Source organism: Corvus brachyrhynchos, unplaced genomic scaffold (assembly GCF_000691975.1).
Source record: "Corvus brachyrhynchos isolate BGI_N302 unplaced genomic scaffold, ASM69197v1 scaffold162, whole genome shotgun sequence".
Lineage (NCBI taxonomy): Eukaryota > Metazoa > Chordata > Aves > Passeriformes > Corvidae > Corvus > Corvus brachyrhynchos.
This window is the reverse complement of record NW_008236696.1, coordinates 4,510,144-4,536,704: the sequence shown is the minus strand read 5'-3', so window position 1 is coordinate 4,536,704 and position 26,561 is coordinate 4,510,144. Positions and strand designations below refer to the sequence as shown.

The following is a 26,561-nucleotide window of genomic DNA, read 5'->3' as shown; positions in this document are numbered from 1 at the left end:
TTCCTCTGTTTTCTCCCTCAAACCACAATTCTAGAAGTATCCATTTATGTCAGTGTATGAGGAGATGAGGTCCCAGTCTGCACTCTGGGCCTGCTCACAAGACCTGGATCAAAAGGTCTCCTTCGACATCTGTGACTGGACACAGGAACTGCTCCCCTGTCCTAGTGTTTTTGTGGGGGGTTTGAGGGGTTTTGTTTTAAGTCTAGTCACCCACCTTCTATTCTAAATGTAAGCTGTCCCATCTTTCCATCTTAGTGACCTCCTGTAAAACATGGTCAATGGCCTTTCCCTCTCTTACAGAGATGTCACTATGAAGGTGGTTTGTGACTTGTTCAACACCGTGAATGACTGAAGCTTCATAATTAGCTAAGATAATGACACCCTTTTTATATAAGATATTGAATCCCCAACAGACAAAATTCAGTCAGGTTATTTCAGACAGTAAAGGAACATAGTGATGATAGCTATCATAGATGATATTCTATTTATTCTCTTAGGACAAAAAGCCCCACAGCTGTGTCCAATACAGACTTTTCCTGGATCTTGGCATTGCTTCTCACCTTGGTCTGTCTTTCTGCTTCTCTCATACGCTCATCTCTCTTTAAAGCAAGGTCTCCACCCACATCCTTCAAATTCCTAAGCAGACTTTGTCCAAAGTGGAAACCTGTGTCCGTGCTTTAACTTCAGAGCTCACCTCTATTTTCACTGTCTGTTTCACAAAGACAATGTGTTCTTACAGCCTCCTTAGGTAGAAGGAAACAATTATGAACATCAGCCTTAGCAATTGAATCCAACCCATAACAATACACTTATTTACAATGTTTACTACTCTGGTCTTTTGTTACTGATCTTGTCTTTATCCTTTTCCCTTTTTATTCTGAATTTTACTGTGATCAGTTCATCAGGAACTGCTGAGGAAAGACCTCAAGATTCTTGTTAGTGTAGTTTCAGGACCAGATCTAGAGGCTTTCTGATATGGTTTGTAATATTTGCTTCTGAAGTATAAAAGCTGGTGTTCCTCAGGCTACCGCAGAAGAGTTGCTAATGGAGAAAATGTACATATTTAATAGGATAGAGTGCTAGTCCTCCATTTGTGTTTCTAGGCAAAGGAAATGAAGCTTGTATGTCATCCAGATGAGCATTTGTGAAATCTCTATAGCATACAGGACCTATTAGCTAGAGCTACTTTGCATTTTCCAGAGAAAACTACACAGGAATCAACACTGAAAGTTTTTTAAAGCATTTTTATTTTGATGTTCTTTGTTGTTTTGTCCCAAGATCATACAATTCTAGAATATTTCAGGTTTCAAGGGACCTCAGGACATCACAGTCCAAGGTCCTGCTCAGAGCAGAGTCAGTTATTGCTCAAACAAGGTTACTCAAGACTTTATTCAGTCTGGTCTCAAGAACCTCCAAGGATGACTTTCATCCTACTCTGTGAGTAAATTCAAGCTTCCCTTTGCTCTCAATCTAGCAGAACAGCAGTCAGAGGGTATAAATTGTATCTCTCATGATATTGTAACTCTTCCCACACGATCACATGAATCAAACCCCTTATTAAAAAATGGATGTCAGGAAGCACATGCTTTGTCCTGTGGTTTTAAAGTTTCTATTTCTAATGACTCACAAAAGAAGAGTCCTTACTCCAAGACTGGATATTTTTACAACTGTGCATTGCAGTGGGAGAAGGAAGAGGGATATACTTGTTTGACTGGCTGCTTTTAACGACTGTTGTTAGGAGTTGCACAGGGGGTTGGAATGTTGGAAGGAACCAGCTGAGATGAATGAGTGAGGGGCAGAGAAGGTGGCTACAGGTATGTGATAAATAGTTGAACATATGGGTCACTTGTGTCCAAACGCTCGGTGTGTACCCAGCCCTGTCACACACTGCAGTGAGCATGGAATGCTAACGAGGCTTTGGGCAACACCTTGATCCATCAATCCCAAAGAACGTAGCTGTCTCTTACAGGCAAAGGAATTACTGATGCAGCTTAAGGGATTTGTGTAAGGCTGTGGATCAGTTGCCAAACCCGGGAATGGAGCTACTTCCGACTCCCTACTCAGTGTGCACATTTCTACCCCACCAACAAAGGACTTGAGTTTAATCTTTCAGTGCTGCCTCGGTCTCCTTGTCACTTCTCTTCATTGATAGGAGGCTCATCTTCTTTCAGAGTGAAATAGCCCGGGGATGAGTTTGAAAGCAGCTCCTTCCATTGCTTCCTCACTTCTCAGTGTCTGACTCTCCTGGCCCTGAAATCCAGGCTGTGAGCAACTTTCTTATAATTTTTCTTCACTCAGCATTTACTGGACAAAGTGCAAGTCTGTTGCTACCTTGCAGGCCTGCAAAAAGAGTGAACAAGCAGCATATGAATAATATTTTCTGATTACTGTTTGTCCAGGATGCTGAGAAAAACCATTCTGCAGAGATGGGGATATATTCTGCTGTGTGGCTGAGTATGCAAAAGCACAGATGGACATGTGTTGCTAAATCCAGAAAAAGCTGTGAGCCACAAAACCTGTATTCTGGGAAAAAGGCCATTATGTCCATTCTTTAGATCCATATCATGCAGTTAGCTAGGAAGAGGTATAGAGGAAAGAGAAGGTAGGATGGGAAGAAATCTCTTCTGCAGTGAAAATATGAGTAGAAGAGTTGTTTGGTGAGCTAAAATGTTTCATTAAGATCCTCATATGACTTTCTCTTCAAGTACAAGCATTCCGTTTTGATTGCACTGGCAGTCAAAATCTCTCCTCTCCTATTTCTCTCTCCCACCTTCTACATAAACACAGAAGCAACTTACACAATCTGGAACAATTTATTCTTTACTTTGTCTTTAACAGAAGCAAGTCAACTGCACCAAAGAATCACTGAGAGTGTGTATCATGCACCAATGGATTCCTCCAATGCAAGCAGGTAACCACAGCTGCCATGGCATATCAGGGCCATGTTTTGTCTTGCCTTTGTGCTTTTTCAGCACATAAATTCTTAAATTTTCTCCTTAAATTTTTGTGTTTAGCTTCCTGGGTATGAATTTACTTAATTGTCTTCAAATTCTTTAAAGATATGCAAATATAGATAAAGGTTTGCTCAAGAGAAAACTAATATCACAATGCAGAATTCATTTCAAATATTAGCTCAAGTTTAGACAAAATGTATTGGAACATTTCCAGGATGTTAAAAGGAGTTGTCAGCAAATTTTGTAATGACCCAGTTGCTGGGCAAGTGTAATGTAAGTTGGCATGGGATATCACTGTAAAATTTTAGCAACCAAAACAGGAGATCCTGGGTAACAGCCAGCCTTTGAGAGTGGTACAACTCAATGCAAGAGATATTAAACAGATGTAGTGCTATTAATCCTGCACCATATGTTCTCTAGGCTTGGTTAAATTGCTTCGTTTAGGGTTCAAGGGTGGAAATCTTTCAGCAGAACCGCCTTGGGGATAGGAGAAAATTATTCCAGTAATATATGAAGTGCAATCACAAAAATGTTTCAGAAGAATCCAGATATATGCCCTTCTTAAAAGGCTCTTAAAGTGAGATTTTCCAGAGCAGAAATTATAGACAAAATATGTCAACAGAAAAAATTAACTCCAGGAAGAAAGGCCATGTGATCAGCTATTTGTCCTAAGTGGATTACACCAAAGGAAAAATGAAGTGCTGTCCTCAGTCTGGCCAGCTGCCAGAAAAGGATAGGTCAGATGCTCCTGCTCTAGATGCTGGTTATTATAGGAACAGGAAGAATACAGTGAGTCTTCATGAAAGAACAATGCTCTGGGCAGTGATGAATGGCACAAACTTCAGGGTGTCCCATTATCTGTAATATGTGTCCCCAAGAGAAGCAAGGGCAGGGCAACTGCAGCACCAAGCTGGCTTTGCAGTAGTTGATGTGAAATGGTGGATCCAGAATTCCTCAGACTGGGGAGCCCATTCTGCAGCCTGTTTGGGGATGCTAGGTGGAGGCAAGGAGGGGAAGGAAGAGGCTGGACTGCAAAAGCCACCATGTGGCACAGTCTGTGCTTGTGACTGATGTGAACAAGCAGCCCCAGTTGTGAGAGGCCAGTGGAGACAGCATTGCTAAAGAGCAGCCAGCATCATCAGTGCTCTGCCAGCAGATGGAGGCTAATTAATCATTGCCATGTCACCTACCCAACAGACACCTCCTCGTGGGTTGCCCATGTGTGACAGTGACTCTACTGTTTGTTGGGAATTGTCAAACCTCTGCTGTGACACTGGGGAAATCTGTTTGCAGCATGCTTTCCCCTCCCCAGGCTGTATCTGGTCCATGACAAAGACTATCCCTTTTACTGTTTGCATGCCACCACATCACTTGGGACTGCAATTCCATGAGGTTCCATGAGCTCTGATCCTGACTCGGGATTGGAGCTGAGGTGTTGGCAAAAGGGACACTTAGAGCCAGTGTCCTTAATACAGGCAGTTATGGAGTGTCCTTAAGTCCTGTTCAGTCTATTTCAATTCTCTCTCTCCAAATTCTTCCGCAAAGTTCACTGTTTAACCCTAAAATGACAGGCCCTGTGGCATCTATTGCTTCTGTATCTCTCAAGGGATGGCTGCTGCATTTCATTGATAATGAAATGATCCCTTTGTATTGTTTTCTAATCTATTTAAACATATGAAACTCAAATAGTCTATTGTTCTAACTGCTTAACTATCTGTTTTGTTGGAAATGACTGATGCAGTCATACATCTATGTAAAAATATCCTGTGAACAGGGATAAATACAAACTCTTGGAATTTGGCTGCAAATGCTGTTTCAGAAAAGCTCGTGTGTTTTCTTGGTGTCTTTCTCACAGCTGTAAATCTTTAACTCTGTCAGCTGCATGTTTCACAGTTATCCCAGCCTAGCTGGGAAGGAACAGAGGAAAAAGAATAAGGAAATGTGTGTGCACTTTGGATTTGTTCCCATATTTATTTTGAGCCCAATTTTGTACCTGACATTAGGCTGAGAAATCACATTTTGATTTAGTACAGGAGGTAACAGAGACCTTGCTAAGGTTCCACCAGAAACAGGTCAGAAGTTCAAATGCAAAACAATGAGTCCTGGACTGCCTTTTATTTAGAAAAGGTATTTACAGATCTCTAGTATTTAAAATGTTTTTATGTTTTTAATGATATCTTGGACCTTGCCTTACAGCAGAACAAACCCTGTGAATGTTAAGTGTAGCAGTTCCTGTGTTGTCAGCAGCAGTTGAATTGCTGATACATGTCAATAACAAGCGCTTTGACAAGGAGTATTTCAAATGTGTAGATACAATGATTTATGTGGAGCAATCTGCCAAAGATAACAGTCAAACACCCAAATTAAACCACCAGACATTTGCAAAACAGTGAGGATGAGAACCTCATTCAAACCTTGCAGCTTGAATGTCCTACAAACCTGGGGCAGGGCCATCCTTCCCATTACAGACCCAAGGCCAGTACCAGGGCAGATCTGTGGAGGTGGATCCTCCCATTTGTGACTCAGCTGCAGACAGGGATATCCCACTGGGATTCATGTTTCCAAAGAGCAGAAGAAACAGAAGTTGGAGAAGTCAACAGAACTCATATGTTGCTCTATGCATGGTATGACCTCTACGTGACCATCCAGTATCCATTTCTCTCTTGGAGACAAATGTATTTATGCTGCAAAAGATGGAAAATCGGGGTTTTATTTTCTTACCTGGTTTCCCACTCCAGCCTTTCAAATCTGCTGCACTTGTAAAAAGAACAACCAGACAACCATTTTGTTTCTTCAGTTTTTCCTTCTCAATTCTGATGAACTCACTGTGTGGTGTGGAGAGGAGGCAGGATGACTTTTTTCCACCATACATGCCTGCACAGATGCAGGCTTCTATAGCACACAGCATTTTAAAACCAGCACTTTGTTCCTTAGGCTTCCATGTCTGAGGGTAAAAAAAGATGCTTAGTACTCAGTGCTTTATCAGATGTTAACCAGGAATGTTACTATTTTTGTATTTCTTTTGTCCCAAGGTATAGCAGGAAGTCATCAAGTATATATGAAAACAAATCTGAGACATCAAATGTGGAAGCATCTAACAACAAAAACAGGAATTCCAGTCCCAGCGCCAGACAAAAGAGAGGTAGGAGGTCTGAGAGAGCTTTTGCTTCCAAAGGGTAATATTTTTATATTTGCACATATTTCTGGAGTTTGATGAGGATACTTTAAATCTACTTTGTTTTAACCCAACATCAAAAAAACAATGCTGCAAAGCTGAATGACTGTACCGTGAAAAGTCATGAGCCCCAAAAGGCATTACCAGTTTAGGACTTTTAAGTCTGAGTTTTGATGCTTTACAGTGCTCTTTATAAAACTTGTGTTTCTTAAAAATAGAACTTAGTGGACAATAGTATTTGTGTTTTAACCTTCTGTATTCTGGTCAAGTTGATTTCTAGACATATTTAATTTAAATTTTTTTCTACAGACTTTGCTAACTGATTTCTTTGCTGTAAGTCAAGGAGAGTTTTTTGCTCCTCTGTGTATATCAGCTCCCCTCAGGTGTACAGTAAATAAATAAACCCACACTCAGTCACAGAAAGTCCCTCCATTATTTGAGGCCACAAATACAATAGATCTTCTATACAACACAGGTTAAAATAAACACTAAAAAGAAACTGAATCTCATCTGACAGTAGCAGGAACAGAAAATCTTTTGACAGCAGTTTCTCTTTTAGGCAGTATTTCTTAATGTTGAACAAAGAATTTTCTAGTAATATGAAAAAAGAAAATTGTGAGGTCTTAAGAAATTAATGCCCAAATGAGGCATAAAGTAACAGCCTCTTTATAAATAGAGGTAGTAAAAAAGAAAGTGGAATATCTTCTCTTGGAAAAATAGGCTATTCACCAAAAGACTTTTCATTGCATTAACTTTTCATGCTGGGGAAAAAAAGGTACGCATTCTTCATTAAAACATCCAATCTTAAAAATCTTTTCCAGTAAAATTTTATTTTTAAAACATTTAGACTTTTTTTAAAATTTAAAAAAAAGTGGGAAAGCAGCTTTTCCTATGAAATTTATAAACCCGTTTCCAAAAAAAAATTTCCATTGATGTTTCCTAACTGTCCAGCTTACTCGAGAGTGTGGGAAGTGGGATCACATTCTGTGCCGATTGACATTCTTCTGTCTTCTGCTTTCCCATGAGCAGCTCCTCAGGGCTCTGGCTGGGATCCCACTGGCTCAGCCCAGAGCATCCTCATACTCTGGTGGGTGGCTGCTCCTGCAGGGCTGGCCAGTGAGTCCGTTCTTGTCCGGGGATTCGGGTGTCCTGTGCATCCTGAGCTGCAAACCTCGCTGTGCAGAGCCAGCAAAATGCTCTCCAGCTCTCGATGTCCCAGCAAAACTCGAGTTTGTGTCCCTGTGAGGCACCTACGGCTGGGGCTCTGCAGGGGGCTGAACTCAAAAATGTCCCAAGACCCGGCACAGAGCCTGGGGCTCTGCCAAAACTGTCTCTTTTGTGCCACCTACTGCCTGTAAAATGCTTCCAGTATCGGTGTAGTTAATGTGAACACAGATTATTTTAAAATATTGGGGGTTTTCTGCAGTGCAGAAGGGGAGGGTACTATTGACCAGCTATTTCAGTTTCATTATTCTTATTGATAAGTGCCTGTGGCAGAGTTTTCTACATATAAGCCAGTGTTTTGTGTGGACCTGACTCGTGGAGTCACTGCCTTGAAATTAAACGGGAGCAAGTCCTGCAGGAACCTGTGGGGCCCCCCTGTCTGACTGCCTTGCTCAAAGCAGGGTCAGCTGCAGCAAGTTGCTTGCAGCCATGCCTAGTTGGGTTCTGAATAGCTCCAAGGATGGTAACTCCACAATTTGCCATGGGGATGCTGTCCTAGGTTTAACCCCTTTCACAGTAAAAAGGGTTTTTCACATTTTTAAATGGAATTTCCTGTATTTCAATTTGTGCCTGTTGCCTCTCTCATCTCCACTGAGAAGCATCTGGTTCCATCATCTTTATTTTATAAGATCCCCCTGAGCCTTTTCTTCTCCAGGCTGTGCAATCACAGCTCTTTCACTCTCTCCTCATGTCAGCTACCACAATCCCTTAATCATCTTCATGGCCTTTCACTGGATTACTCAACTGTGCCCATGTCTCTCTTGTCCTGAGGAGCCCAGGACAGGACAGCACTGCAGGAGTGTCTCTCTTGTGCTGAGAAGAGGGGAAGCATCACCTCCCTGGCACAGCTCTGCCTAATGCAGCCCAGGATGCTGTTGGCTTTCTTTGCCACAAGTATGCATTGCAGGCTCTTGTTCAACCTGTTGCCCATCAGGACCTGGTTCTTACTATGTTTGGAAATAGCTTCCAGGGTTATTTGGTGTACCTGCAGAATGAAGGAAAAGGTTTGAAATAACTCAGGTGGCAACAGCATGACTTTAGAGACCAGTGTCTAATGCTTTGCTGGTGCTGAGAGGCTGTGGGGACTTGTGAAATGCCAAGGGGCCCCTCAGTGAAGTGATACAATTGCAGAGTTGAAGGACTAAGACAGGAACCCACCCCTCTACACCTGCACTGCTGTACTCCCTGTTGGACTCTCTGATAATTAAATGCTATGAATTTTCTTGCCCTAAGAGAACAGAAAGTAAATATATTTCATATACCAGTTTCTGGATTCTTTATAAGCTACATTATCTGTACAAAGATTGCCTGGCAGTGGGAGCAGCCATGGCAGGGAATGGCCAACACGGACGGTCTGAAAGCCAGGGCAGCCCCACAGCCGAAGTCACTGCTCAGGAGCAGCTCCTTGCCAGATGCACCTGCCTGGCCCAGAGCTGGCTTTGGGCACTGGCTAGAAGGAGCTGAACCACAGTGACATAACTCTTCTGTGTTGTTGAAATCTGTTCATCTCACACCCACCTGTGCATGCAGGCACCTCGGATCCTGGATTATCTTGGCTGCAAATCAGGAAGTGATGGGATGCACTTTCCTTTGGAAGCACAGCTTGTCTGTCTGTTGCTTGTCTGTCAGTGTGGATTCACTGTCTCTTTGTGTTCCCTTTGTACTTTTGGTCTTCATTTGTCCCTCTAAGGATTTTCATGTGACAGTGTATGAAATAAATAGGAGGAAAATCTATTGGCTAAATCCTAAGGCTCAGAATCAGGTACCCAACACATGGTTTTTCTTCTGCTCCTTTGCCATAAACCTTCTGTGTGTTATCTGCCCCCACACCAAGAAAGGAGGAGATGGACAATTTGGCAGGAATGTGTGGATCTGGGGGTTTGATCTAGGTCCACCTGTTTCCTGCAATGTGAGTAACTGAGTGTCTTTCAAGCCCAGAGCCTCAGGACCTTGATCCATCTGTGACTGGTCTCTGCAGAGGTGGCTGTCAGACAGCATGGCTGATTATTCATGCAGGAGCCTGGCATGTGAGCTTTGCTGGCATGGCATCCTTACATCCCAGAAAATCATGAGATCAATTGCATGACTCTCTGCCAGCTTCAGAGGCTTTAGAAAGGCTTCAGCAGGTAAGGTTGAAGGTGTACCAGCCACAGGGCAGATTCTTCAGTGCCAGTGCTGGATAGCAGAAGTGGGGCTGCTCACAACACTTGCATGTCCTGCACTGCAAGGCTTCTTCTCTTATTTCTCCCTACAACTTGCTGTTCCAACCAATGATGTGTTTCCATAATAGAAGGCACTAGCTTGCTGCTAAATTGTATTTTCCTTTGATGAGAGCTACCTCCCTTCACCTGTTATTCTTTGGTTTTGTTTTGTTGTTCTCCATTAAAACTCAGTGAGCCAAACTCAACCCAGGGGCTCTGTTTGGTTCAGCTGGTTTACTCACCCTGACCTCATGCCACTTTTCTAATTGATTAGCTCTTGCTCAGGCTTGAACTGAATCAAAACTTATTTATTTCTTTTTGGTTGCCATCCAGTGCTAACCTTTCCTCTCCCATAAGCTGAACAGCTGACCCTTCCTTCCTTATTTCTCTTCCCTCTCCCTCTCTCTCCTAGTTGATGCTTCCAGCAGCCTTAACCTTGAGCGCACAGCGCTTGCTAGAAAGCGATTCACATTGCAAGGTCTTTCCAACCGCAGAGCTCCACCCAAAGGTAAAATCACCCATGCAGCATCTGGTCTCAGGCCATCTGTCTCCTGCACTCCCACAATGTTCTCTCCATCCCATAGTGCCATCCCTCACTGTTTCCTAAAGTGCTGCCACATCTCACCCAAACGCTCCTTTCTGGTGCACACAAGTGGCTCCTCTGCTCAAAGACACTGTCACCAAAAATTGCTTCCGCAGAATGTTGGCAGGGCAACCTCTGGGTTGGCTGGTTGGGTCTTTTACTGGTACACAGTGCAAATAACATTTGTTTCCAGTTTATCTCAAGGGTCAAAGTGTGAACCGGTTTTAAATGATCAACTGAACTTCTTTCAGCAGCTTACAGGCTTGAAGAAAAAGAGTATCATCTCTGTTGTGCTACGTGAGATTTTAATGTGTGAAATCATTCATTGGTTGGACGTCTTTGTTTTTACAAATATTGCTTGGCTGTGGCCTAGTGGTTACACCAGGGAACCAGAATTCAGGAGATTTGGAGTTTATTTCCACTTAATTGTGTAAAATGCTGTGTTTTGAGTACTTGTGCATAAATGTTTAGTAGACATCCATGAACAGAGAGCATTGCAAGTTCCTGTGATGGCTTTACAAGGAAGAGAATTTAGAGGAAAGAAAGAAATGTGAATAGAAATAAAATGGAATGGCTACTTACAATCACTTTCTGAAAAGATACTGTAATTAATCCTTTTATTGCTTTCATGTGGCTTTTCTCCTGTTCTGATAAATGATATTTCTTCTGTGAGACAAAGGGTTAGTGTGCAGTGATGGAGAGAGTGAGCATCAAAAGAGGAAGAACCAAGATGAAAGCATAAAAGCAGAAATACAGAAGCATTAAATTATAATGTGATAAAGTAGATAAGAAGGCACTAAGAGTCAGTACTGCCATAAGATTCTGGCTGCAAGATTAAGGCTGCATGTAGTAGTGAGATTCAAGACGGACAAACAAGTTCAATGTCTGAATATAAAAATCAGTGGGTTTTAGATCTTGTGACTCAAGGAAATCAATCACAAAACAGAGATTTCAGAAATAATGCTGTAATTTCTGCGAGTTTGGATCTACAATTTTGGTTTGGGCCTGTTTTATTTTTTTATCTGAGTTTTTCTTGTCATGTGAAATGTCTTGCCTTGTATTCAGTGTTCCAGGCAATGAAGCACAGCTCAGAAGAGTTCATACCCTGTCACCAGTAGGCACTCTGAGCTCAAAGCCTTGCTGGGTCTGGTTACTTGAGATTCCTGTGGAAGACCCTTTACACAATGTCCCATTTCACTTTGTGGGGCTGATCTGCTGCTGACCTGCTCCTGGCCTGGAGGGAACCCCTTGGCAGACAGGCTGGGTGGCCAGCAGAGCATGCTCATTCCTGGAGGCAAAGCCCCTCAGCACTGCTGAGGCAGATTGGAAGCTGGAAGAAGGGAGCAGGGAAGTGTCTGCAATCAGCTTATCATGCTCCTTGACACTTTGTCTAAAAGGTTTTCATTACTGGCCATGGCAAAGGATGGCGTGTTGAGCTGAGAGTACTTTGGTTCAGGCCCGCTGTGTCTGTTCCTGTCCAGAGCGCATAAAAGGGAAGGTCTAAACAATATAATACCCAGGCTAACTAGGGTGAAAACAAGATTGATGGATATCAACTGGCAGTGGTGCATGGATGCTCAGAGAAATGCTGAACTGTCTGCCTAGGCTGGATATGATGGGCTGGAAAATGTTGTATATAATCGCTTTGGTGTTTTAGCCTAAATAATGCTGATGTCTGGATAAGAAACTCCATCAGTGCAGAGATTCCCAGGGCAGCCATCCCAGAGCTGGCACCAAAATGTATCAAAGTCCACACTCAAAGCACTTTGCATCTCCCCACCCTTGGGTCAGCATTAGCCATCCTGGTTTGCAGAGCCAAGTTCATATTCCTTGGGGTTGGCACAACTTCAACACATCTCATAGTGAAATGTGGGGAAGCTGTGTCTTCACTCCAGAGCACACTTAGAGAAAAGGCAGGATGCTAAATAAATAAACAAAAAGCCACTGTGTAGCCTTCACTTTCTCCAAGCTGGTTTGCACTGGTAAGGATGGAAGCTCAGAGAGTGTTTTCTGGCATTCACACAGTTAAATTTTAGAAATGACAAATGTGAACTCAATTAATGCTTGTTTTTCAGTGTATTTCAGGTCAGTCATCACTGAGCAAGCAGTTCAGTCTCTAAAATGATCCAAACCTCATCTGTAGACACACCCCATTCCAGCCATCATGCTCATTTCTCTGTGTTTTGTAGCTGTACTTGGACACTAGTTGGTTGCTAAAATAATAATTGGCATAAGTCTCTTTTCTGAAGTATTAAAATTGGTGCAATTGGAATTGCTTTGAAAATATGTTCATAGTAACACTTTCTGTGCTTTTCACTTTGTTGAGGGTATTTTTCCTGTCTGTTTTAGAGGAGCGACCTCTCTTTTCTTTACCCTTTTCCAGCTGCTGCTTTGCTTTGAACACCTTTTACCCTCAGTGCTTATTAACCTCTAACCCTGCCCGCATTGCATCTGTCTGTTCTCCCAGATCCAGAGTCTAAGGACAGAGAAGTTACCCGTCGCTTTTCCCTAGCCTCCTCCATCAGCACCACAGTCAATGCTTCTGCTGTGACCAAAGGTACTGTCATGCTGCTTGCTTAGCTCCCCCTCTCCCTGCCTGCTGGCTGACACATCCTCTGCCAAATGCTGCTCACAGAGTATCTCAGGCTCAATTTGACAAAGGCAGGAGGTTCCAGTAGAAGAAGAATCAGCACCAGTGTAACACCTGCAGGGAGGCAGGCCAGGACATTTGGAATGTGTACTGAGGCGTGCTGCCAGCACACAGAGTGACTCTTCCCAGTTTCTCCATTATAAGCTTCAAAAAGTGTTGCTGGTGTCCATGGAAATTGGATTGATGTTTGGCTGGCGTGGGGTTAGGTTTCCAACTTCTCCCTGGTTTGGATTAACTGCTGTTCAATTTGTCGGCGTTTTCGTCGACAAATGGGGTGGGGAACCTGGACAGATGCTCCAGGAGCCTTTTATTATTTTATTCTGTTATCAGTCTCACATACAGAGTTGAGACAGAGGTGGTACAAGGCTCACGCCGTCGCAGACATCCAGAGACCTCCCAGTTACAGAGCATCCTTAAAAGCTTCTCAGCCAATAGTGTGCTTCTAAAAGTTACAGACAACTGTTTTAACCAACCCGCAACAGCCCACGTACATCTGTTGTACACAATACTTGCTTGTTATGCCTCATATAATAATACACAATATTCCACTATTAAGCTTACACTTATCTATCTTTCTAAGCATATTTTTTGCAACTTCAAAACCTATCTCAGCCAAACCCAGAAACTCTAACCACTGTTTTAATGTCCTTGCTTGCTATATAATTGTGTCCTTTTCTACCTTCAAGTTTTTGCAGCTGGAGGTAATTCCTTAATTCTTTTTGCTTTCTTTCTGAAACCTGCTTTTTTCTCACACCTAAGAGCCCTTCCACCTTTTGTGTTTCCCACACAATTGAAGTTATTTCTCTGTTTTCTTAAAGCTCTTTAAGATTTTTGCTTTCAAGGAGGAGAGAATCTCCTTGTTGCATAGCAGACAGCAGATAACAAGAAAGCCTGAAATCAAGCAAAAAATGGAGGAGCTATAGATGCCAGTTTTAATCATATTTAGCAATATCAATGTCATGATTAGAAACTACGTTTGCAAGGAAATTTTCATATGTGTAAGGGAGCTGGGTGCCGAATGCACTGAACTCCATGCAGTTTGTGTGGGAGCTTATGGAAGTTTTGTTTTTGAGCTTTATTTAGTTTTAGAAAAGGCACTTTTACAAAATATAAGTTACTGTACTAGTGCCTAGACCTAAAAGCAACCCATGCATTTAGGCAAGTTGATTGTGTTGAAAATCAGTAGCATTGTGGGCACATAAGCCTACATGTCAGGGATAATTTTGACAACAGAACATACGGTCTTACATGGATTTCTGAATATACTGCCTTTTGGCAGTTCCTGGAATGGAGTGGAGGAACTGATTTGCAAGGTTAAGATTTTCAGGGCAATTCACAAGCCAAAATAGAAGGAAAAATGGCAGAATTAATTTGTACAAAAATCTTTGCTCTGTACTTGTCAGTAAGAAAGTTGCTCAGTATCTTTTGCCTTCTCAACAGCTGTGAAGGATATGAACCACATCCTTGGCTGCCATGAGGCTGTCAGGAAATGAGGGCACAGTGGGGGTGATGGGCACAGGAAGGATGTGGTAGTCCCACTACCTACGAATGTTTCTTTGACAGCGCCTTTAGACCACAGCACTAGAACATGACCACATGGAACTGATGGGCACAGCACAGGAGAAGAAGTTATTACAGCTTTTTGCCCTCAGCAACAACTCAGAAATACATGATCAGTTGCTAAATTATGGGAAGACTGAGTTATTTCCTAATAATTATTTTCAAAGCTGGGGAACACAATGAAGCATACATATACAAAGAAAATGGGCAACCAAGGGTTGGTCTTTAGTGTAGTTTATCAAAGAGAGCATGTGTGAGCTGCAATGATAGTCCAACTTTGTTACAGTTTCATATCAAAAAGTCCTATCCTAGAATACTGTCTGCCAAAAGACTGTTGGCAACCTCTTGGGATACTGAGAAAGCTACTTCTGCAATGATTTTCAAAACTAGAAAATAGATTTGGTGCTTTTTAATTAAGTGTTTTATTTACAGCATCTGCTTTAAGAAAATATTTCAGATGATAAAAGAACTGAAGCCTGAGTCCTGTCTCAGCATCAGCCCAGATGCAGGTCTAGCCAGGGTGTTGGGGTCATCACTTATGAGGCTGCAGCTGCTGCTGTGTCTGATCCTCACTGCTGACAGTTCAGCTCCCTGCCATGTGGAGTCGGGACACAGGAGAGGCGCTGTACATGGACCTGTGGCTGGGGTCCTCTCTTCTGTGGGTCATAAGTGTTGGCTTTGTGGGCTCTGCCCTGCCAGCCTCACGGGTGAAGGCTGGGACTGCGGGTCTGGCTGCCTTAGTGCCATCTCCTGGGCAAGAGTGAGAGGGAACATCTGTGAGACCTGAAGGGAAGCACATTCTTTTGCTGTGATGTCTCAATGCCCTTTTCTAAAAGGGGTCTGTTTCCTATCTACTTCACAGAAGTGTGTATCTTCACCACCTAGAACCTAGGGGTTGGTCATTCTTCTGGGGGAAATTAAAAGTGTTAGGTAGTTAGTGTTTTCAGGTGATAGGAAAGCAAGTTTCTCCTTTAACAATATTTACAGCCTTGTGACTCTGTAAACTTCACACAGGTCCCCTTGTTCCTGCAGTAAAAGTCAAGAGACATGAAATAAAGAGTGACCCAACTCCCCTGGGGTTTGAAGGTAGGAGTATTTCCATCCTGCATGAAAACCTCGTTTGACATTATTCACTGAATTCACATCTCATCGCAGCTGGTGGATGACACTGGAGTCCATTAGGGGGTTGGGGTCAGTTTTTCTGCATAACTGGGATAAAGACAGCTTGTTACTCCCTTGCCTGTCCCCCGCACTCATATTCACCTAGGCATGGGCCTAAATTAAACCCCCAGTTCTCTGCCTGTTTTGGGAAGTAAAGCTCTAGACTGTCACCTGGATCTGGATTTTCTGCCTGGCTTCTGCCTCCTTCCATAGGGAGCAGCAGCAGGGAGCCAAAGGGCTACTTTTCACCTTCACCTGCAGTCAGGCCACTTGCATCCCTCTTCCCTTGTTAGTATCTACTCCTAATGAGAGAAGCAGGAGCCATGCACATGAAGACTACAGGGGAGGCTAGACTGTGCATTAATGGCCATTTAAGGTGCAGTGTTTCATTTCAGACAAGCAGAATTTCCGCCAATTTGTTGCAGCAGATTTATCAATTACTGTTTAACAAACAATACCAAAGAGTTAAATTTGGATGCTGTTCCTCAGCCACTGGAAGATCACCAGCTTCCATTGCCAGCTTTCCCTGACCATTTGCCTCAGGGGGACACACGGAGCCAGGTACTTCTGCTGCAGGACAGGCAGGAGAGAGATGTAGTCTGACAAATCCTTTCATAGCATTGTGATGTTTTGCACAAAACTTGGTAGGAAGAGCCAGTGAACAGGTCAGTGATGGAATATCCAAGATACCTCCCATGCACTCCCAGCAGAAGAAGAGACTGGAACAGGGAGATTGGAAGAAACAATTCAGAGACAGCACTTCCTTTTGCCAGTTACCCCTGGCACTATGTTTAGAACTATCCTGGCACCCAGCACTGGAGTTTCCCAAAGTGTGGGGTTTATGCCTTGATTTCCTCACTGACAGATGCCCTCATCTCAGCATCCTCTGTGGCTGCAGAGGCAGGGGGGATTTCTAGGTGCAAGAACTATCTGCAGCATAGAGCTTGCTCCTCACTGGTTAAAAACAAGGTCCTGCTGCACAACATCCCTCACCAGACTGAGTTTCTTTAAGCAGGAAACAATGAACATTATCATCCTGATATTGCTGCTATTGCCCAGGCTCTGACTGAGATAAATAACACAAGGGATCCCCCCCCAAAATTGTGTTGCATTCATCAAGAATGAAATCATTAATTTCTGGCATCCCTGGTCCCCTTTTGCTGCTGTATGTATTGGGATCAAAACCATAGATTATCACCTACAAAGTAATTTGAAATGCTGCAAGGAAAATACGTTAAAGATGGGTAAGGAAGCTGTAATGAAATAGAACACTGCATTGTTCACTCAGCAATTGTCTTCCTTAATTAACATCGATACTTCTGTTTGATTCATTTCGCTGTTCTCTGTCCTTCTCAGACTTACAGTTTTTCTGTGGAATGCTGCTGTCCTTTCACTCATTTGTGCTGGTCATGTGTCTCCTCTTTTATAACTGTTGGACCCCAGTCCACCTGTTTGTTTAAGAGACTGTCAGTTGCAGAGGTGATGCAGGAATTCACTTTGTACTGGTTGTCTGGTCACTATTTCACCTTGAAGACACAAATTGTACTTCCTGTCACAGATGCTTTTGAGAACACCATATTGGCCCAGACTAAATGCAATGCTGGTTCCACCACGAGATCCGTACCTAGATCTGCTTCACAGACAGGTAAACAAAATTAAAGCATTTGTAAACTCAGTTTGAGAGTGCAAACTAAATTTATGATAATATCTACTCTCTTTATTATAAAGAGATTTTTCTCTTTTGGTGAATTTTATTCCCCATCAAAACAATGAAAGAACAAGCTTGGATCACTAGCATAGAAACAATGCCCCAGATTCTGATTTTCTGAGGTCAGGCTGAAAATAATTCTTTTAACTGATATCAGAGAGCTCAGAATTTGATCTGTCTTATTTTTTAGCTTGAATTAAGCATGAGAAACAAGCTGTTTCTTAGTCTCTGAAATTAGAATAGAGATTTGTATGGAAGAGGGAGGCTGATGCATGTATTTGTAAGGAATTCTTGCTGGTGAGGTTTCTGCCTTGGATGCTTTCTACAAATGACAGTGGCAAAAGACTGTGGAAGCTTTGTCTAATGGGGTAGAGGGTTATCTTTTTCTCTTGGTGTTTGTAGCCCAGCCTGTGGATTTGAACTAAAATTGCAGTAGCAGTTTGAAGTTAATTACAATCAGCATATTCTTGTATGTTTAGACCTTTGCTAGTATTGCTGGTGTGAATAAACTGATCCAGGATAGTGTCATTTCAGTGGCTGGTTTACACCTTTAAAAGCAGAGACAAACCCTACCTGTGGGGCGGTAGCTGGGGGCAGCTCTCCTGGAAGCAGGTCCCTGTGTCCTTTGGAACTGGGTTGCAGTTGTTGGAGCAGACACAGTCCCTGGGTAGCAGGAGGGGGGAGAAAGGGCTGCAGAGCTGCATGATGATGTGTTGCACCAACCAGTGCCTATAGCAGGGAGGATGTGCATGGGGAGGGATTAAATAAACCAATTAATAAACCTATTTCTCCCAGATCAGGTCACTTTTCTGTTTACTGCCTGAACTGCCTGGCTTGGGTTTTGTATTGTCTTAGGCCAGGTTTTGGTGTGGGTTGAGAGTGCTGGGATGTGCATAATCCCACTGTGTGAGCATGTCTCCATGCCTTGTAGTCAGAGCTTTGCCTTGTCGAGAGCTATGGCCCACAGAATGTAAAGAACTTGGTTCAGCATCTGCTCAGCCCAAGTCCCTGGGAATCAGCTAATGCCCACAGGTACATTAATTAGGAATGCACATGGTAAATTGACTGACTCCATTCAGTTTGTACCTGTCAGATGTCAAATGACCTTCAGAGTCATTTGGCAGATGCAAGGTCTGTTTTCTCTGAGCTGGACTGTAGTCACCCCATCCCCACCAGAGAAGGGACAGGCATCAAGCACAGGAAAGTGCAGATGATTATTGCCATCTGCATGAAAGAGCCTGAGCTACTTTTGCTCCATGGGAGCCTCAGGCAGACAGGTCTTATGAGGCTCAGCCTCATTTTCCCTCAGGACACAACCTATGGATGTGCCATTTTAGGTGAAGAGAGGCTGGCTGTTGAGCTTGGGCTGGAAATCCCTCACTGAGTCCGTTCCACTGGGTTGGGGTGGTTCTGGTAAAAATCATGCAGTAAGACAGGTAACAGCACAAATATGACTGAGATCTCTCCTCACCCTCCCAGTTGTCTTTGTGCCTTGCTGTTTACTTTGTCCCTTCCCTGCACTTCCAGCCTGCTCCAGGGTATAGTCTTGTAAGTTGCTCAGGTGGTAATATCACCTTGGGGTGAGATGGAGATAAGAAGTCAACCAAAATTCCATGGCTTTGGACTTGCAATAAACATGTGGAGGTAAGCTGGAAACTGAATGATCATGGCCTTCTGAAAGTCATGTCAGCACAAGTTATCATTTGCTCTGCAGGAATACTGCTGGTCCTTGTTTTTTGTACCTCCTGGGCTGCAGGGATTGAGCAATGCTGAGCACTGGAGGTATCCATGGATATGAACACTGCAGCCACACAGGCTGCTCTCACACAAGTGACAGTGACTGGTACAGGTTTTTAGAGACAGAATAATGGCTGTGACATAATTTTTATGGCAAAACGATGGAATAATCTAAAAAAGCGTACAAGCAATTTGGTACGTGGAAGAGTAGGAAGTGAACCTGTGATGTTTATTTTACAAAGACTGATTCTCAGAGGCTAATGACTGATAGCTTAACTCTTTCTGCTTTATCTCTTTTGAAAAGGTTGGCCCAGCAGACAAATGCCTTCTCTGGACACATTTGAAGATTTTGAAGCCATCCCTTCTAGCATGGATGAACTCTCCAACTCTTCTGACTTAGAGGAAGAGACCAACCCTAACAATGTAATTGCTTTTTTAAAATTACACTGCCCTTTCCCAGCACAACCTCCTTCTCTATAGGGATCACAATGTAACCTGCAAGGTTTGGGCTCATACCAGCCTTAAATTCATGGATGTGTGGGAATACAGGAGATGGAAATTTGATCTGGGGTGTTGGAAGATTATTCCAAGACTATTTTGCTGTCAGGATAAGGATCATAAAAAGTCACCCATACATGTAAGCTGTCACTTTGCCTGCTACAAAAGTGAGGGAAGACTCTGAGTCTTTAAAAAAGTAATTTTGGAATTTCCAGATAACTTCACCTGGTGTTACAAACCCAATTTTTATATCAGAATAATGGCTGGTGTGTTAAGCCTAAAGTCTAAATGTACAGCACAGGTCTATCCTAATTTTGAATAGTATTTAACCTGGGCATAATAAAACACAATGCCTACAGATGAAATCTCTGCCAGCTTGAAATGCCTAATTCAGTATTTAACTAAACTCTCTTGCACAGTGTTCTTTCATCCATAGTGATTGTATTTCTGGTGCCTTGTTTTGTTCATTTTAGGGGAGCAATCTCTTTCGGGTAGAAGGCAGTTTTGACAGCTGTTTCCCAGATTCTCTTACTCTCGAGGATGGAGATTTAGTGCAGTTTGTGCAGGAAGGAGAGAATGGTCAATGGTGAGTATGGCAGAGAGAATTGGACAGGCAGAACATCCTGGAAAAGATGGAAAATATTCAGACTAATGTCAAAGTCTCTTCAAAATCAATACAAATCCACTCACCCCATTGATCACAACATGAAAGAGGCAGTGGGAGGCATGAACACACAAAGCAGCTTTGGTTAATTCACCCAAATGCTTGTGACATGAGGTTTATGGGGACAGAAGTTTGTGTAAAGGAAATGGATGGGAATATTTGGGCTTTTGACACCAGAAGGAAATCTGTCAGAGGCAGCATCATCCTGTAGGATACATCAATAAAATCCCGATGCCTTCCACTGAGAGCCCCAAAAGTTTAAATATAAGATGTGATTTACAAAGAGCAGTGAGTCTGGCTCCCTGAGCTCATGCATGTTTGGGTGTATTTATTTTCTCTTTCTGCCAAGTGAGTGTTAGGAACAGACCTGCCTGGATACCTGAATTCTCCCTGCACAGGCAGTTTGGAGGGAGAAGATCTGATCTCCTTGAAGTGCAGTCAGACCCTTCATTCAGAGCTGACACACAGCTAAGAAGGGAGTGAGTTCCACAGGGTGAAGTAGTTGGGAAGGGAACTAAACTCATCCACCCTGGGGTGGTATTTACAGCAAGAGGGATGGATAATACAAAATATTCCTTTTCTTCAGCTCTGAATTTAGAATTGTAGTCTCTTTTATGTTGGAAAAGATCTCCAACATCGAGTCCAACCATGAACCCAGAACTACCAAGCCCAAAGGCAGTGTCCCAACCACAGGACAAGGCTCTACTTCCTTGTCACATAGCCTGCTTGCAAGTGAGCTTGCTCTGGGATGCTGGATCACCATCTGACACTGAAGGAAGTTACACCAGATACCTGTAGGACTGCCCTGGGTCCTCTGCCTTCTTCCTTAGTTTAGGAAATAATAGCCCAGCATGCACCTCTAAGAAACAACCAAGAGAAAGGCAATGTAGGAAAATTCACTGACTGTTCTCTGAGTTTCAGGTTAGTGAAGAAACTGGTCTCTGAGAAAAGTGACTGGGTTCCCTCCAGTATATTGCAGCCAGCAGAGGGGGACAGTAACAACGTAATTAAGAGCGGCAATGCAGGTAATAGAAAAAATGTGTTACTGGTTTTTTTTCTCCATACTGAAAAAGGATGTGACAGTAAAAACAGTGATAAAAAGTACACTTTCTGTATTAAAGTGCTCACCTGAGTGTATGTCTGTGCTGCAGTGTCTGGTGACATGGCTGAGCTAACCCGAAATTTGGTGCCTGGGTGTCAGAGCTAGTCAGGCACAGCGGCTTTCCTTGGCCTGGTTTATCGTTTTCCCCTTTCAGAGCAGAACTTGAATCTCCCATCCAATTTCTGTGGCTACCAGTACTCAGGCTGGCTGCTGTACAGCTAGCCCAAGTGTCTCGTACACAGGGTGTGTCTGCAGGACAGCTTTGATCCTGGCATGGATGGAGTTTGGATGTAGACCAGCATCAGGGCTGTGGTTCTGGCCTAGGTTTGAAAACATTAAAATTTCATGAACCATTACTGCCTTCATCGTATTTCACAGCTGGCTCCAAAAGCTGGAGGAAGGGCTTGCTCTGGCAAGATTTCAGCCAAATCAGCACTAAAAGTCATCTGTTCTCAGCCTTGGTTCTGACCTAACACCCAAACAGGTTGCACTGGAAAAGCTCAACCTGAGCAACTCTGCAGATTAAAGGTTTAAAATTTTAGACTAATATCTGTCCAGCCTTAAATATAATTTGCCAAAATGTGTCCTGCTTTTCTTCTGGTAGCAGAAGAAAGCAAAATCTTGCACAGCCATTCCCTGGGGATCTGTGATGGAGAGCTACCAGCACTTTATTCTGAGTTACTGATCTCTTTTGAATTTTTATTTTTGGTCAGCTGGTTAAAGTGGAGGAAATCCTTTTTGAACCTCAGGATTCTTTGCTGTGGTGTAAAGGGAGTTCAGTTGCTGCTCCCTCACCTCCACAGCCTGTCAGTCCTCTCCTTACCAGGCCAACTATGACTTTCATTCCACTGGCATGTCCAGTGCTTCAAAAGAAAACCAAAGCCAGGCACACATTATAGTTACACACCACAAGTTACACTCCCTTGCCTTTCATGAAGGAATTAGGAGAGCAGTAGAATTGTGATTTTATGTTTTATTTTATTTCAGGCTTTTAACAAAGAACCTCAAGACTGTACATGGAAAATCCTGTAGAAATATTGTAGTGACCATGCCCATGTCCTCCTTTTCAGACACGTACAACGATTCCTGCAGCACAGCCTCAGTAGATTCAGACACAAAGGAAAGTGAGGTGGCCAAAAGCTTCCCAGCAGAACAGAGGGCTGGCAGCTGAACAGCAGGACCAGCCTTCCTCAGGACCCTGTCCACCTGTCTTTATCTTGGGTGGACACTGGATCAAAGTTGCCTTTCTCACAAGCTCTGAGGTTCATAATTCACTAAAATTTTATCAACATGAACAGATGAGAACTGTTCTATCCACCTGGCAAGCTGGGAGAAACAAACTTGAAAGGAGCATTACACATCCAGAAAACATCAAACCTACCTTCAGTATTAGAGGAGAAAAATGCTTCTTGCATTGATTATCAAACTGTTTCAGAAGATGTGACCTAAATTAGGTCGACAGCAGAGCTGAAGAGTTTCTATGCACGCACCTTCTGGCAACTTTGCTTGAGCACCACATCACTGCAGAGGGGCACGCGGTGGTTACAAGTCCTTGCTCCACCCTAGGGTCACCTGGAGGTTTTTCCATTTGCTTGCCTCTGGCTGTGCCTTCCCTGTGCTCCTTAATTCCAGCTGATACATCATCACAAATGTGCCCTTTTTGCTGTCGGTCAACACCAAAAACACCCCACTTGAGGGTGGCTGTGGAAAGGAAACTTCTGACTGGGACCATCAGAGAGGCTCCGTGCAGCAGTGACGTGACTCCTCTGCGGTGGCACGGGCAGGGCCTGCTGCACACAGCATTCCAACCTCGGATCGGTGCGGGTGGCAGCTCCTGCCTGCGAGGTGCAGGGCTTAGCAGGGAAGTAAAGACGTGTAACAGCTACTGTGACAAAGAACACTTTGAACTCTTTTCACAATCTAAGTCGTTCCTCTGCCCCCTCTACAGTCTCTGGTTGCTGGATCACAACCCTTTGCATTTGGTGCCGAGAATTCAATTGAATGCCATTTACTGTCACATGTTTGAGTAGACTGCATGCTTTCCTTGTGTGCTGGGCTATGAGTAGATACATTTCACCCCCCATTTGGAATATACTTAAGCATTGCAAATAGGCAGTGAGCATTAGATGCTCCAATGAGTGGATAAAGTGTTGTTGTTAAATACTTCTTTTCAGGACATTTGATGAAAGGACTGTACCAAGTCTCTGCCACATAAGGATGTAATGTATAATATAAAGTGATTACAGATGTTAGGATTTCTATAGAAGCCATTAGCTCATTTAGAGCAGCTGTTAAGGCATGAAGGCATTTTGATGGTAATTGGGTCTTAGGTCCCACAAAAGCTGCTAGTACTTTAGTAAAGATAAATATTGACTAAGGGTTGCAAACAGGCAAAAGTCAGCCTGGTAAAAACGATCCCAAAAGAAGCTCAAGAGTGAGTGAATGGCTTTCACTCTTAGTGGTGTTTTGTTTAACCCTCAGACTAGTGGTGCTTTATGTAAATAACAAAGGGCACTAAAAGCACTAAAAATGGACATGAAGCATAACCAAAACCCACTCTTTACTAGTTGAGCCTCTGAGCAAAGCAGTAGGTGTGTGTATCATTCTGCTCTCACCTTTGCAGGAACTCGAATGTTTTCCTTTGTGTCTCAGTGGAGGCTGGCATTGCAAGTACCTTAGTGTGTGTCAGAATAGCTGTGAAGCAGGTAGATAGTCCTGTTGGAGAAAAAGCCTTGGAGTAGGTAAAGGCTTAGTCAGATTTTTTTGCCTGTGAAGATTTATTGCTTGATTATAAGTTGCACTGTGGTGATTGATTCCCATGGCTCTTCTAACCCTCCATATCTAAACTCTGTGATTTTTGACATTTTCTGTTCATGACTAGAGGACCTGAGAGTTCTGTACCTTTCTGGAAGCTACTTGTGTCCTACAGAGGTAGAAGCTTGCCTGTTTGTGTTGGTCATTTACCTCAAAAATGACATGTAGGCTCTCAGGAACATGAATCCTCTTGGTCTACTGTGGTTATCAGCATCTTGCAGGAAGAACTGATTCCTTTCAGTCCCCTAAGGAAATATCCTTTGTGACATTTTCTTATAGTGCAATTACTCTATCCTCTCCCTAAAATGAGTTCATTCTGGTTTCTCTATTACTTTTAGTGAGTTTTGCACAGTAACAGTGCTGCTGTCTACCCCTGCCCTAAGCATAGGAGAGGGAAGGGCTAGGGAGCTTTGATTGCACATTAATTAGTAAGCTTTTGTGTGTGGGAGAGAGAGATGGGGAAGGGTTACCTTGGGTATATGAAACTGCCAAAATGAAGATTTGTGACATTGCCAATGGATGGAAAGACAAAAACCTGCACTTTGGAGTTTTATTTTTGAGGAATCTCATTCTGATTGTGAAATGGAAGTGGGAAGTCTCTGAATGGAAGATGAGGAATCAGGTACTGTCAGTCCATTTCCTACCTCTGCATGAGCAGGGTGACAGTGTGCTGGTCCCACATCCCCTGGTGCCTCAACACCTTCCTGTAAAATGGGAGCTATTGAATTTGCCACTAAATGCTAAATTTTACCACGTATGTAAAAATTGGGGACCCTCCGGGAAAAGCAAAGCATTCAACCCCATATGCCCCACTGTGCCCTCAAGAGTGCCAGTGGTGGCATCCTGAGGAGCAGTCTAGAGCTGGAGCAGGGAATGGGGCTACTGAGGAAAAGGGTCCTCTCCCAGCTCCAGACCATCTTGTCATGGCAGCTGCAAAGGTAGGGGCTGGAGTATAGCATTCTCCTCCCTGCTTGCTTTTGAAAACTTTTTCTTCCCCCCCACCCCCAAAATCTCATGTTTTATCCTGCTGGACCAAAGTTTGAGTGTGTCCCGCTCCATGAATGTCCTGAGGATGACAGGTCCCTCTGTCCCGTGGCTGTGCAGCAGGGGCACAGCACTCAGGTCTTTGGGAGCTGATTGCGCCACAGCTCCTGGGGCACACTGAGCCTGAGCAGGGAGCTCCCAGCCATCATCTGTCTTTAACCTTCCTGCAGTGCCAGGTGCCTGTTTCTGCCTCCATGTTCCCAACCCAGGGCACAGGGCAGCCCTGGCAGGGTCTCCTGGGCAGTGACAGGGCCCTCTGGCACAAGAGTCAGTGAGACAGGGCCACTGCAGGGCTGGCTTTGGGAAAGAATGAGTTCAGGGACTGACCAGGCTGCTGACAGGTCCTAGAGCAGCCACAAAGGAGTAACCTTCTGGCTTTGCTGACAAGACAAAATGGAGTTTGATGACTTTTTGAGTTTTTTAAATAGTATGCAGGATAGTGTTTTAATTAGTGTATTTCTGTCGAGCAAGGTGATAATTAAGGGAATGAGTCTCCATGTACAGTTAGAAGATGATTTGGTAATGTCCAGCAAGACTAATGTGTATGTTGGGGTATGCTTATTCTGTCTGTAGGTCTTTGACACCATCCTTTTCAGGTAGATGGACCTAAAATTCACAGTTTTCAAATAAGGATTTAATTTCAGTGTTGTTTGGAGATGATATAGTAACCATTTAAAAGTAATTTAAAAGTAATGGTTGTGACTATGTTTTGGCTGTAGAAGACACCAGGTCCCAGGTAAATCCATGCCGTAGCAGCCCTTGATGCTGGCCCAGTGCCTGGCTGTGCTCCCTGGGCCTGGGCTGGTCACACCTGCCCTCCAGGCTGAGGGTTTGCCTGGGCTCTCCTCCCTCTGCTCTGCTGCTCTTCTGTGAAACTTCAGAAACTTCACATCCTCAAAACTGCTCACTCAGGTGTGGGTGGGCTGCAGAGTCCTTCCTTCCTGGCACCAATGGCAAACAGGGACAGGCAGTTGCACAAGACACAAGTCTTGCTTTTAGTAAACCAGGCTAAAATAGAATCAGGCCTGATCCTCTCCTCTCACCTCTCACCCCACCAGGTGGAGAATCAGACCAATGGTCGTTGTCTTGAACGCAAACAGCTGCAGCCAAACCACATCTGGCTTTTCTCGCCAGCGACAGCAAAGCTCTGTGTGCGTCTTATGTTCTGGTCGTGTGTGATAAGAAGCCATTTTATTATCTATGATTTTCTTAGAGTCTTGATATTTCAAACAGGATTGGGTATGAGAAAGGCCATGTAATTCCTTTCCAAAAATACTCAAAGATTCAGATATATGTATAATTAGAAATATATAAGAAAAAAGATCCAAAATGTGTATTTCTTCTTGCAGCTGGACTGAAAGAGCTGCTAAGATTTCCTCCCCCCACTTGAGAATTGGTACAGTTTGTTTTTCTTACATGATTTCCATGGTGTTGATAATGATGTATTTGTATATTGTGACTGATGAGAGATAATCAGACAGGGAAA

At 43.5% G+C, this 26,561-nt stretch overlaps 1 protein-coding gene across 10 annotated transcripts in view; it reads left to right on the top strand.

The window, feature by feature from the left end:
* MCF2L2 (MCF.2 cell line derived transforming sequence-like 2) overlaps positions 1-26,561 on the top strand; it is a 160,634-nt gene extending 134,073 nt beyond the window's left edge. For 5 of the 10 annotated variants that reach the window (XM_017726946.1, XM_017726945.1, XM_017726944.1 and 2 more), the window contains 10 exons: positions 2,839-2,911; positions 5,987-6,096; positions 9,967-10,062; positions 12,605-12,694; positions 15,362-15,433; positions 17,067-17,153; positions 19,258-19,376; positions 19,925-20,037; positions 21,037-21,140; positions 22,288-26,561. In XM_017726946.1, coding sequence (XP_017582435.1) covers positions 2,839-2,911; positions 5,987-6,096; positions 9,967-10,062; positions 12,605-12,694; positions 15,362-15,433; positions 17,067-17,153; positions 19,258-19,376; positions 19,925-20,037; positions 21,037-21,140; positions 22,288-22,388 — 965 coding nt within the window. In that variant the 3' untranslated portion in view covers positions 22,389-26,561. Of the gene's footprint in view, positions 1-2,838; positions 2,912-5,986; positions 6,097-9,966; positions 10,063-12,604; positions 12,695-15,361; positions 15,434-17,066; positions 17,154-19,257; positions 19,377-19,924; positions 20,038-21,036; positions 21,141-22,204 lie in introns of all 10 variants that reach the window. The other 5 variants (XM_017726947.1, XM_017726948.1, XM_017726950.1 and 2 more) reach the window with 5 other exon arrangements.